A 14,039-nucleotide genomic window follows, 5' to 3' on the forward strand; every position below is an offset into this window, starting at 1 on the left:
TCTCATCGGAACGTTGTCATGCAGAGCTCCAGACAAACATTCCTTGAAAATCCTCCACTTTCCTTCGGCACTTTTCCCCAAGAATGCCTCCTTCCAATTTACCCGTCTAATTTCCTCCCTGATGACACTGTATTTCCCTTTACTCCAGAGAAACACTTTCCTAGCCTGCCTGACCCTATCTCTTTCCAATGCTATCGTGAAGGAGATAGAATTATGATCGCTATCCCCAAGATGCTCACCCACCGAGAGATCCTCCACCTGTCCAGGTTCATTAGCCAGCACCAGATCAAGAACAGCCTCTCCTCTAGTAGGCTTATCCACATACTGTGTCAGGAAACTCTCCTGGACACACCTAACAAACTCCTCTCCATCCAAACCCCTAGCCCTAGGGATATTCCAATCTATGTTTGGGAAATTAAAATCTCCCATCACGACAACTCTGTTATTCCTACATCTCTCCAGGATCTGTTTCCCCATCTGCTCCTCAACATCTCTGTTACTATTGGGCGGCCTATAGAAAACACCCAGCAAAGTTACCGACCCCTTCCTGTTCCTAACCTCCACCCACAGAGATTCCATAGTCAGTCCCTCCACGGCGTCCACCTTCTCTACAGCCGTGACACTATCCCTGATCAACAGTGCCACTCCCCCCCCTCTCTTGCCTCCCTCCCTGTCCTTCCTGAAACATCTAAAACCCGGCACCTGAAGCACCCAGTCCTGTCCCTGAGACATCCAAGTCTCCGTAATGGCCACCACATCACAATTCGAAGCAGCAATCCACGCTCCAAGCTCATCCACTTTATTCACTACACTCCTGGCATTAAAATAGACACATCTCAGACCTTCAGCCTGAGCACTTCCCTTCTCCCTCACTCGTCTAACCTCCCTCTTACCCTGTCTACATTCCTTATCTATTTGCGAGCTAACCTCCTCGCTCTCAGTCCCCTCATTTCGATTCCCTCCCCCCAACCTTTCTAGTTTAAAGTCTCACCAGTAGCCTTAGCCAACCTTCCCGCCAGGATATTGGTCCCCCTGGGATTCAAGTGCCACCCGTCTTTTTTTTTTTACTGTCCCCTTAAATGTCATGATGTGGAGATACTGGCGTTGGACTGGTGTAAAAACAGTAAGAAGTCTCACAACACCAGGTTAAGGTCGAACAGGTTTATTTGGTAGCAAACGCCACTAGCTTTCGGAGCGCTGCCCCTTCGTCAGGTGAGTGGGAGTTCTGATTACAAACAGGGCATAAAAAGACACAAACTCAATTTACAGAATAATGATTGGAATGCGAGTCTTTACAGGTAATCAAGTCTTAAAGGTACAGACAATGTGAGTGGAGGGAGCGTTAAGCACAGGTTAGAGATGTGTATTGTCTCCAGACAGGACAATTTGTGAGATTTTGCAAGTCCAGGCAAGTCGTGGGGGTTACAGATAGTGTGACATGAACCCAAGATCCCGGTTGAGGCCGTCCTCATGTGTGCGAAACTTGGCTATCAGTTTCTGCTCAGCAACTCTGGGTCTTGCCAGAACTGAGGTCAGGCTGTTGAGGCTGGCGTCTCCCAGAATTGCGGGAACATACAAACAGTGAGGGATGGGGTTGTGGTCGGTGCAGACTCACTGGGCCGAATGGCCTCCTTCTGCACTGTCGGGATTGTATAACTTATTGTCCCCCTCCCCCATCCTCTGATGTGAACCATCCTCCAGTGGCTGAGCCAGGATGGGGCCGTTAACCTGGGCCTGTTCCCGGGAGGGAGGGAGAAGCCCCGCAGCTGCAAACCAGGGAGCTGACAATGATTCTGAAGGGTTTGTTCCAGCTCACAATGCCCGGGGACTGATTGACGGCGGTTCTGACCAATAGGAAGAGGGGGCGGGGCTGGAGGACCGAGCTGGAGTGGCTGGTCCTCCGACCAATCAGACTGAATGAGGGGCGGGGCTGAGCCTGGAGCTCCCTCTGTCTGCGCGTGCGCTCGGCGACACACTGTCAAGATGGCGGTCGTTCACCCGGGCCTGAATCGGGGAAAAAGCCCGAGCAGTTGTCAACGGTTCAAATATCGAATCCGAGCTTCCTATTGGGGACTTGAGGCGTACACGGGATTTTTATAAAGCCTCCAAGCCCGCCCACCCACCGGCTCCATCACTCATTCCTGATTTACCCGTTTTATCGCGTGGACTGAATATTTCCACAACCGCCTCAATCCTCAGTGATCGGCACTGCGCATGCTCCAGATCACCACAGTGCAACTCGCCGTCAGCCCCGCCCCTCATTCACTCCGATTGGTTGGAAGACGAGCCGCTCTCGCTCGGTCCTCCAGCCCCGCCCCTCATTTACTCCGATTGGTTGGAGGACTCGCTGCTCGCGCTCGGTCCTCCAGCCCCGCCCCCTCATTCACTCCTATTGGTTGGAGGACCCGCCGCTCTCATTGGTGTTCCAGCCCCGCCCCCTCATTCACACTGAATGTTTTGTCATGTCCCAAAACCCAAGGCCATCTTTCCCAGAACTCCATATTTGAATTCTTCAATCAGGTTTCTGCCTTGCCACATTACTGAAACAGCTCTTATCAAAGTCCGCACTGACATCCTATGTGACTGCGACAAAGATAAACTCTCCCTTCTCATCCTCGACCTATTTGCAGCCTTTGACAAGGTCGCCCACATCATCCTGCTCCATCCCTCTCCACTGTTGTGCAGCTGGGTGGGGCTGCTCTCTCCTGGATCTATATGGGTGGTATGGTGGCTAGCACTGCTGCCACAAGCACCAGAGACCCGGGTATGATTCTCGGCTTGGGTCACTGTCTGTGCAGAGTCTGCACATTCTCCCCTTGTCTGCGTGAGTTTCCTCCGGATGTTCTGGTTGCCTCCCACAGTCCAAAAGATGTGCTGGTTAGGGTGCATTGACCATGTTAAATTCTCCTCAGTGTACCTGAACAGGTGCAGGAATGTGGCGACCAGGGGATTTTCATAGTAACTTCATTGCAGTGTTAATGTACGTCTACTTGTGACACTAATAAATAAGTAAACTTTAAAACTATTCTCTCTTCAATCAGAGTCAGAGAATCACTGATAATATCTTCACTTCCCATTCCCACACTTACCTCTGGTGTCTCCAGAGGCTTGGCCTCTTATTTCTCATGAACATATTCCCATCAATTACATCATCTGAAAACAGTGTCAGTTCTCACATTTACTCTGTTAAAGAGACAATAAAAATGTAGAGTGCTGTTATTGTCTGATCAAGAATATCACACAAACATTTTAAATGTTCATTCCACATTTCTATTTATTTTCAGAGTCTCAGTCTGGAACAGATCCCAATTTAACACCAATCTCTGACTTGACATCACATTTCCAATATTCACCGTTGTTCTTCCTGACTCTAAACCCAGTTGTAAAGGAGTTTCTGTTCTGCCTCCAGGACCACTGAATCATGGAAGAGCGTGGCTGGGACACATTTCTTACACACCTCAGCTTACACAGCCACATGTTCAGTCCTGGATGTCTCTAAAAGCAACAATGACAAACTCCAAATTCTACAATCATTTGTGAACTCGCTGGTGTCTCAGAAGGTCGGATAACTGAATGAATCCCTTCCCACACTCAGAGCAGGTGAATGGCCTCTCTCCAGTATGAACTCGTTGGTGTCTCTGAAGAGTAGATGACTGAGCAAAGCTGTTCCGACACACAGAACAGGTGAATGGCCTCTCCCCAGTGTGAACCCGTTGGTGTACCAGAAGGTCAGACAACTGACTGAATCCTTTCCCACACTCAGAGCAGGTAAATGGCCTCTCCCCAGTGTGAACTCGCTGATGTCTCAGAAGTTGGGATGACTGAATGAATCCTTTACCACACACAGAGCAGAGGAATGGTCTCTCCCCAGTGTGAACTTGCTGATGTGTCAGAAGGTGGGATGACCGATTGAATCTCTTCCCACACACAGAGCAGAGGAACGGCCTCTCCCCAGTATGAACAAGCTGATGTGCTACCAGATGCTTCTTGCTTTTAAACCTCTTCTCACAATCAGAACATTTAAAAGGTCTCTGATCACTGTGTACAAGTTGATGGTCAGTGAGATGGGATGACTGAGTGAATCGCTTCCCACAGACAGAGCAGGTGAATGGTGTCTCCCCAGTGTGACAATGGTAATGTGTTTTCAGCGTTGGGTAATTGAAGCCCTTCCCACAGTCCCCAGATTTCCACAGTTTCTCCATGGTGCCAGTGTCCTTGTGACTCTCCAAGTTGGACAATCAGTTGAAACCTGTATGGTTTCTCCGTGCTGTGAATGCTGTGATGTTCTATCAGGCTGTATAACTGGTTAAAGCTCTTTCCACAGTCAGTTCACTGGAACACTCTCACTCGGTGCTTTTCCAGTCAATTGTTTCAAAACTTTCAGTTTGAAATCCTCAGACAGAAACAGAGAAACATTTCTCATTCCACATTCAAAGGTCCACAATATTCAAGCGCTGATGAATCAAGTGAGTAGATGTTGGATGTCATGTTTGTTTTGATGTTGTTGTTTGGAATTCCTCCCTTTCTCAGAGCCTGTAAAAGGAGTTTATAAAATTAATCCTCGTAAGTACAGGACAGAAATTCTGAATAGACAATTCTGATTCTGTGGAACATCTTTTCTTCGCTTGTTCCCTTATGGGCTGAAGGATCTCTTTCTGTGCTGTGTGACTCTATGACAGCAAGTCCAGTTAGCCCCAAGATCTCAGTGCCTGCTCACCTACATTGATTCCCAGTCACAACAAAAGCAAAAAATGCTGGAAACTCTCAGCAGGTCTAACAGCATCCATGGACAGAGAATAGAACCAACTTTTCGAGTCAGGATGACCCTTCGTCAGATTTCAGCATCTGCAGTACTTTGCCATGATTTCCAGTCAAGCGGAATCTTGATTTTGAAATTATCATTCTTATTTTCAAATACCAGACGCATTGATAGCTGAAATCATTTCCCACAGACAGAACAGCTTCTTTGCACATTCAAAGGTCAATGATCTTGATGAATCGACTGAATCTAGATGCAATGTTTTGAATTGTGAATTCTCTCTTTTGCGTATCCTGTAAATGCATTACTGTCAGCCAAGGGTAGCAATCCACCATTTTCGGTTTTTATTTCAGATTTCTAGCACCCTCAGTATTTTGCTTTTAACATAGAAATGCATAAAGTTCTCTCCTGCTACTGGTATTGCCCCCTATAAAGATGGCAGCGTCCTTACCGGAACATTGCCCCTTATAAAGATGGCGATCGGTGAGCCAGGCCCCACACCGAGAGAACTACCGAACAATCCTCTCGGTCCAAATGGGGGACCGTTAGATTTTTACTCGAACTTTGCGAGCCGAGTCCGGTGTTAATGAAATCTCTCCACCCACCGGCTCTGTTCCCCATCCACACTCGGTGTTTTATTTCACCCGTTGCAAAAGCCACACGAGCTCCTCACGCTTCCGTCAAGCTGCAGCACCTGCATTGCGCATGCTCCAATCACAGCCTGACAGTGCGCATGCGCAGCAGCTCCCGCAGTGAATGCTGGGCAATGGCTCTGCCATTGGATTGTCCCTTTGTGGACACAGATTGGAACAACAGGGACAAGACCATTCATCAGCAATTCACACACTGGTCATGTCTGCCATGTCCTTGGTTATTGGTCGCATGTGGTCAGCACTGCTGCCTCACAGCGCCAGGGACCTGGGTTCAATTCCAGCCTCAGTTTACTGTGTGGAGTTTGCACAATCTCCCTGTGTCTGCGTGGGTTTCTTCCCACAGTTGAGAGATGTGCAGGTTAGGTGGATTGGCCATGGTAAATTGCCCCTTTTGTGTCAGGGCATGAGGTTATTGGGATAGGGCCTGGGTGGGATTGTTGTCGGTGCAGGCTTGATGGGCCGAATGGCCTCCTTCTGCACTGTCAGGATTCTATGATTCTGTGTGTCAAATTTAGTGCTCTGAACATTGCATAATTAAAAAGTAAGCATGCAACCTATTTTGCCAACAGAAATCGAGTACAATGTTGGTAAATGTGAGGTCATCCATTTTGGTAGGAATAACAGCAAAATGGACTATTATTGAAATGGTAAAGAATTGCAGCATGCTGCTGTGCAGAGGAACCTGGATGTCCTTGTGCATGAATCACAAAAAGTTGCTTTGTCAGAGCCACAGGATGATAGTCATTAAGGCACGCTGCCTGGCTTTTCTTTGGCTACATTCACAACCTTTTGTAGTTCCTTGCGGTCTTGGGCAGAGCAGGAGTCATACCAAGCCGTGATACAACCAGAAAGAATGCTTTCTATGGTGCATCTGTAAAAGTTGGTGAGAGTCGTAGCTGACATGCCAAATTTCTTTAGTCTTCTGAGAAAGTAGAGGCATTGGTGGGCTTTCTTAACTATAATGTCAGCATGGGGGGACCAGGACAGGTTGTTGGTGATCTGGACACCTAAAAGCTTGAAGCTCTTGACCCTTTCTATTTCATCCCCATTGATGTAGACAGGGCATGTTCTCCTTTACGCTTCCTGAAGTCAACGACAATCTCTTTTGTTTTGTTGACATTGAGGTAGAGATTATTGTTGCCACACCAGTTCACCAGATTCTCTATCTCATTCCTGTACAGGTAGCAGGTAGGGACATTAGATTGTTGGAAAGAGAGGTTGAAGATGTCTGTGAATACCCTTGCCAGCTGGTCTGCGCAGGACCTGAGTGCTCATCCGGGTACCCTGTCTGGGCCAGTTGCTTTCCATGGGTTGACTTTTGAGAAGGCTGCTCTGATGTCTGCACTGGTGACCTTGGATACATGTTCATCGGAAGCTTCTGGGATGGGGGGCGTGCTCTCGCTGACCTCTTGCTCATAACGGGCATGGAATGTGTTGACTTCAGTGGGGAGGGGTGCATTGGAGCTGGTAATTTTGCCTGCGTTCAACTTGTAGCCTTTTATGTATTGCAGACCATGCCATAGTCGGCAGGAGTCCATGTGGATAGCCTGGGACTCCAGCTTGGTCCGGTACTGTCTTTTGGCATCTTTGATGGATCATATCTGGTTATCTTATATAGATGATGTGGAGATGCAGGCGTTGGACTGGAGTAGGCACGGTAAGGAGTCTCACAACACCAAGTTAAAGTGCAACAGGTTTATTTGGTAGCACAAGCTTTCGGAGTGTCACTCTTTCTTCATCTGAAGGAGTGACACTCCAAAAGCTTGTGCTACCAAATAAACCTGTTGCAATTTAACCTGCTGTTGTGAGACTTCTTACTGTCTTGTATAGGTCAGAGTCGCCTGACATGAACGCCTCAGATCTGGACTTCAGCAGACAGTGGCTCTCCCTGTTCATCCATGGTTTCCAGTTGGGAAACACGTGGATTTGCTTCTTTGGCACACAGTCTTCTACACGCTTACGAATGAGTCAGTTACTGTAGTGGTGCACTCATTCAGGCTGCTCGCAGTTTTAAATACTGTTCAGTCTATTGACTCTAAGCAGTCCAGTAGGAGATCATCCGATTCCTCAGACCAGCATTGCACCACTTTCTTTGACAGATTCTTCTATTTCAGTTTTTGCTTTTAAGCTGGGTGCAGGAGCACAGCCGTGATTTGCCACGGTGTGGGCTGGCGATAGAGCGGTAGGTATGTTTGATATTTGTATAGCAGTGGTCTAGGATGTTTGGGCCTCTGATGGAACAGGAGATGTGTTGCTGGTATCTTAGTAGAACGCCCTTGAGCTTGGTCTGATTGAAGTTTCAGCTAAGATGAACAAGGCCTCAGGAGGTTTCGTCTCAAGACTATTTGTGGTAGTATATATTTCGTCCAGCGTGGTCTTCACGTCTGCGTGGGGTGGGAAGTAAACTGCTGTCGGGCTAAGAGGTGAACTCCCATGGAAGGTAATAGGGGTGGCATTTTAGAATCAGGAATTCTAGGTCCCGGGGTCCAATGTAATGATAATACAGTCAGTCTCTAGTGCACCATAACCAAAGTTTGGGTCTCATTTGATAGCGAGTGATTCATGGTCTATTGATACAATAGATTCCAATTCTGTTATGTGCCACTCTGCCACTTACTATTTGACAATAACCTGCCTGTTATTTCAATTTTGCTGTATTTTACAACTGCAGCTCCTGGGACTGATTGGAATCTGGTGTAACAATAATAATCACAAAGATCGGTTCCAGTGTCTCTGAGGTCATTTTGCCTGCAGGTAATCTGACATTAAGAGAGACAAGAGGCCCAACAAACATTTGATTGTAATAGGAGGACAAGGTGTAAGTGGGCAATGATATTTTGAGGTTTCTGTGTTATGCCGAGTGTCACTGGGAGGTAAGTGGTAAAATAGGAATGCAAACATCATGGCAGAAACATGTGTTACTGACTCTGCTTGACTGAGAGCTGTTATACTCAAGGGGAGAATAATGAGGACATGGGGAACTCCAGAGATTTCTGATATCTGTGCTTTATCTGTTTGAGGAACTGAAAATAATCAGTTCCTTCTCATGGTTATCTGCAATTCTTAAGTTACACAGACACATGGGAAACAGACCTGACAGCTCATCAAACCCAATGTTTTGATCTTCTGTTTGAGACACATTGTGACTGAAAAGATCAAATGTTAACACCTCAGGAGAGAAACATTCAGAATGTCACAAAGATGAATGAGTTGTCCAATTAATCCCATTCACCATAACTCTGTCAATTTACCCTCTGCAAGTATTTATCCAATTCCCTTTGAAATTTACTATCAAACCTGATTCTAGCACCTGTCAGTTTGCATTCCAGATTAAATCAAATTGTGTAAAAACTTATCCTCATCACCCCCTCCAGTAATGTTGTCAATTATGTTAAATCTCTGTGTCCTCTGCTTACCGACCCTCCTGCACCTGGGAAACAGTTTCTTCCTATCGACAGATCCTCCAATATCTGGGAAATAGATTGTCCCCATCGACAGACCTTCCTGCACCTGAGAAATAGATTCTCTCCATCGACAGACCCTCCTGCTTCTGGGAAACAGTTCCTCTCCATTGACACTATCATAACTCGTTTGTCATTTTAAACATCTCTATTAAACCTCCCCATCCTGACCTAAGACAGAAAACCCATGTTTTTCCTGCCCTGAAGAATCATATGGACTCAAAATGTTCACTGTTTCTCTCAAACAGATGCTGCCAGACCTGCTGAGTTTTTCTGCTTTTATCCCTGTTTTTCCTTTTATAATCAATCAGAAACCCTTAAATCGGGTCGCACAGAGACTGAGAGAGATACAGAGGAGAGACAGAAAGACAGAGAAAAATTGAGAGAGATTTTAAAAAACAGAAAGTTGAGGTAGTCAAAGATAAAAGCTGAGAAACAGAGGAAACAAGCAATTCAGAGAGAATGATATAAAATCTAAGGGAGCAGGCAATCAGTTCCTGGCTATGGGGAGCAGAGGGAACTCAGTGACTGATCCACAAATACAGCTCATTATATCCGGAATGGAGACTCTGAACAGAAATAACAGGCTCATTTGTAAATATCACCGCAACGTGATCCTGTGTGATTCTGATCCTGTGTGACTCTGCCCTGTCTCTGTGGATAGATATAAGCCGCACTGACAGATGTTCTCACCAGATTGTGGCCCCTGGATTTATTTTTTGCCCAGAAGTGAGATGTGCGGTTTGCAACCGGCAGCAGAGAAACAGGAAGTTGTATTTCCTGAAAATGAAACAGGCGACATCAGTTTGATGTTATCACAGTGAACGGTCTTCCTGTCTGTGAGGGTGAACTCACTCTGACAGCATCAAGAACAACCACACAGATTGCTGCCGGTCTCAGCATTACATTCACCTCCATTCCCATGTTAAACAATAAACAAAGATTATTTGGGTTTTTAACAGTCAATGAATTGGGAGATGGACTGAGGGTCATCACTGGGAGAGATGAGGGGAAATTATAGAAAGGAATGAGTTTCCCCCAAAGAGGGCATTCAGAAAATGAGAGTGAGTCAGGGCCTGTCAGAGGAAGTGGGAGAGAGAAGTGGGGAGACAATGGCCTCGTGGTATTATCGCTAGGTGTTAATGCAGAAACTCAGCAAATTTTCTGGGGACCCAGATTCGAATACTGCCATGGCAGATGGTGGAATTTGAATTCAATTTTAAAAATCTGGAATTAAGAATCGAGTGATGACCATGAAAATATTGTCAGAAAAACCCACCTGGTTCACTAATGTCTTTTAGGGAAGGAAATCTGCCGTCTTTACCCGGTCTGGTCTACATGTGATTCCAGGGCCACAGCAATGTGGTTGCCTCTCAACTGCCCTCTGAACAAGGGCAACTAGGGATGGGGAATAAATGCTGGCCAGTCAGCGACACCTATTTCCCACGTATGAATAAAAAAAACAGAGATTGAGTCTCTGTAAATTCGATGTTGTCTCAGACAGAGAAGAGAGATTGAGGGTGTTTGGTGCTTTTTTAGAGAGAGATAACCGGAGAATGAAAAAATTGAGTGAGTTTCAGCACTATCTGACATAGAAAAGTTAAATGAATGAGCGTCTGAGAGAAAGATAGAGGTTAAGTGACTTAGACAGTATTTGAGAGAGAGGTTAAGTGAGTGAGAGAAAGGAGCGTGTTTAATTGAGTGTAGGGGTGGAAGGTAAGTGAAGTGAGTGTCTGAGAGGAGAGCGATGTTAAGTGAGTCAGTATCTGACAGAGGAGAGATATTAAGTGAGTACCTGACAGAGAAGAGAGATATTGAATATCTGACAGAGAGGTGAGATATCAAGTGAGTGAGAAGAGGTTCACACAACTGAGGATCACTGAGAATAATCCAAAATAAGGAGATCACCCAGAAAACTACCAATAGGAATCTTCAGCTGAGCACATCATCCATTCTTAAAGGGACAGTTGGGGCTTGATGCTGCTCAGTTTCCAGTTAAAGGGACAGGCACAGCTTCACTCTTCTCTCTATTCTGTTTATAATGGTTAAAGGTTGATAGGAGTGAGGTTTATTTAAAAGGACAGTGTGTGGGAAGCACACAACAAAACTGGGAATTCTTGGACACGCTGCAGCTCCTTTTTATCTGGGAATCAAATTGTTGTCTAATTGTCCCAGCAGTTAACAGGGTCCTTTGAACTCTCCAGCTGCTACTTTAATGCAGACTTCAACCAATTTATTTGAAGCCGGTTTCTGTTCAATAAACTGGCACTGACACAAACACATTAAAATATTTTAGACTTTTCTGCATTTTCAGTCTGGAAATCTAATCCTGCCGTTTCACTCTCAGTCAGGAACAGATCCCAGTTTTGCGCCAATCTCTAATTTAGCAGCACGCTTCCAGCATTCACTGTTGTTCTTCCTGACTCTAAACACAGTTGTAAAGGAACTTCTGTTCCTGGTCTAGGAGCGCTGAAACATGGAAGGGAGCGACTGAGGTTCTTGCACATCTCAGAATTAAACCATATGGATACTTTGCTGTCGTGAAGAGAGATGAGGAAGACCAACGTGCTGTTTGTCCCTCTCTGTGACCCTGAAGGACTGCGTCCTGTTTGCCATATGATCCTCCCCCCATTGTCCTTTCTGAGCTCCAGCCTGGTGATGTGGGGTCAGGTGGGAAAGACAAAAATCTACAACAATTTTAAAAAACAAAGCTGGTATATTTCATATTTATTCAGAATATTAAACCTAACGGATGAAGACTGTCAGAGTGAACACGATTCAGACCTGGATATGATTAACAGCATCAAGAAGAGTAGAATCCAAACCTTGCAGTCGTTTGTGAACTCGCCGGTGTGTTAGCAGGTGGGATGACTGAATAAATCCCTTTCCACAGACATTACAGGTGAACGGCCTCTCCCCAGTGTGAACTCGCTGGTGTTTCAGAAGATCAGATAAATGAGAAAATCCCTTCCCACAGACAGAGCAGGTAAATGGCCTCTCCCCACTGTGAACTCTCTGATGTGTCAGCAGGTTGGATGACTGACTGAATCCCTTCCCACACGTGGAGCAGGTGAATGGCCTCTCCTCACTGTGAACTCGCTGGTGATTCAATAGGTTGGATGAACGAGTGAATCCTTTCCCACACACGGAGCAAGTGAATGGCCTCTCCTCACTGTGAACCTGCTGGTGTGTCAGGAGGTTGTATGAACGGGTGAATCTCTTCCCACATTCAGAGCAGGTGAACGGTCGATCCCCTGTATGGAGCTGCTGGTGTATCAGAAGATTGGATGAATTAATGAATCCCTTCCCACAGTCGGAGCAGGTGAAGGGTCTCTCCCCAGTGTGAATTCTCTGGTGGTTCAATAGGGCAGATGGACGGCTGAATCCCTTCCCACACACACAGCAGGTGAATGGCCTCTCCCCATTGTGAGTATATTGGTGCATTAGCAGATCCTTTTTATTTTTAAAGCTCTTCTCACAGTGGGAACAATTAAAAAGTTTGTCATCAGAGTGAACAAGTTGATGTGTCTGCAAGTGGGATGACTGAATGAATTCTTTCCCACACACAGAGCAGGTGAACGGTCTCTCCCCAGTGTGAATTCGTTGGTGTGTCAGCAGATCTTTTTTGCATTTAAAACTCTTCCCACAGTCAGAACATGTAAACGGTTTCTCATCAGTGTGAACAAGTTGGTGTGTCACAATGTGGGATGAGCGAGTGAATCCCTTCCCACACACAGGGCAGGTGAACGGCCTCTCCCCAGTGTGAACCCGTTGGTGAGTCAGAAGATTGTATGAATGGGTGAATCCCTTCCCACAGACGGAGCAGGTGAACGGTCCCTCCCCAGTGTGACTGCGCCGATGATCTTCCAATTGTGATGGGAAACCGAATCCCTTCCCACAATCCACACATTCCCACGGTTTCTCCATGGTGCTGGTGTCCTTGTGCTTCTCCAGGTTGGATGATCAGTTAAAGCCTGGTCCGCACACACAACATGCATACCATTTCACCCTGCTGCGAAAAGTGTGATGTTTTTTCAGGCTGTGTAACTGGTTAAAAATCTTTCCACATTCAGTTCACTGGAACACTCTCACTCGGGTGTGTGTTTGTCCCGATGCTTTTCCGGTCACACTGATGTTAAATTTCTTTGCCCACAGGCAGAACAGACAAATATTTCTCCTTCCACATTCAAAGACCGATGATATTCAGCTCCTAAGGAACTGAATGACTTTGTCAGATGTGATGTCCGGTTTGAGTTTTCTGTCTGCCGTTCCTTCACTTCGAATATCCTGTAAAAAACATTTAGAAAAGTCATCACACTCAGAACAGGATAGAAATTCTGAACAATTCCAGTTTCTCTGGAACATTTTTTCCTTTCTTGTTCCCCCAAATCTGTAAATCCCCGTCCCACACTCTCTCCCTCCTCCCTGGGCTGAAATCCAAACCCATCTCCACCATTTCTTTCCTCCACTCCCAGTTTTCTCCCTCCCTCTCCTCTGTCTGGGTTCAGTTCATGATGTGGTATTAAGGCTTGATTAGCTGTAAGTATTCGCATTCCAACCATTATTCTGTAAATTGAGTTTGTGTCTTTATGTACCCTGTTCGTGAACAGAATTCCCACTCACCTGAAGGTGCTTAAGGCTCCGAAAGCTTGTGGCTTTTGCGACCAAATAAACCTGTTGTACTTTAACCTGGTGTTGTTAAACTTCTTACTGGGTTCAGTTCTCCAGCTGCTGTCTGCAGACTGACAATAAAACCAATGGGTCTTATTGGGGGTGTTGGGGCCTCCAGCGGGTGTTTGTGAATCCTCCCCGCCCACCTCCCAGGGTTTCCTTCCTTCCCAGAGATCAGAGTCCTCATTGATTTGAGGCCAAAGTGTAACCTCTTATTTATTGTCCCCCTCCCCCATCCTCTGATGTGAACCATCCTCCAGTGGCTGAGCCTGGGCCTGTTCCCGGGAGGGAGGGAGAAGCCCCGCAGCTGCAAACCAGGGAGCTGACAATGATTCTGAAGGGTTTGCGGATCCACAAAGTGTTTCCAAATCCTCCCAGACACCGCCTAACGCTGACTCCGCTTCTCCGGGACAAACAAGCGCCAAGGCCAGCAATGACACTGCGCATGCTCCACATCACAATGCCCGGGAACTGATTGACGGCGGCTCCGGACCA

General features: G+C 46.4%; 1 protein-coding gene across 1 annotated transcript; it reads right to left on the reverse strand.

Moving 5' to 3' along the window:
* Nucleotides 1-9,247: 9,247 nt before the first annotated feature.
* Nucleotides 9,248-13,943, reverse strand: LOC144485696 (uncharacterized). The gene is made up of 3 exons (XM_078203810.1): nt 13,497-13,943; nt 11,699-13,160; nt 9,248-9,653 (listed from the first exon to the last, which is right to left on the reverse strand). Exons 2-3 carry the CDS (start codon nt 12,798-12,800, stop codon nt 9,586-9,588), a joined length of 1,170 nt encoding a protein of 389 aa, XP_078059936.1. The 5' UTR covers nt 12,801-13,160; nt 13,497-13,943; the 3' UTR covers nt 9,248-9,585.
* Nucleotides 13,944-14,039: the final 96 nt, after the last annotated feature.

This window comes from Mustelus asterias, unplaced genomic scaffold, assembly GCF_964213995.1.
Source record: "Mustelus asterias unplaced genomic scaffold, sMusAst1.hap1.1 HAP1_SCAFFOLD_211, whole genome shotgun sequence".
NCBI classification, from domain to species: Eukaryota; Metazoa; Chordata; class Chondrichthyes; order Carcharhiniformes; family Triakidae; genus Mustelus; species Mustelus asterias.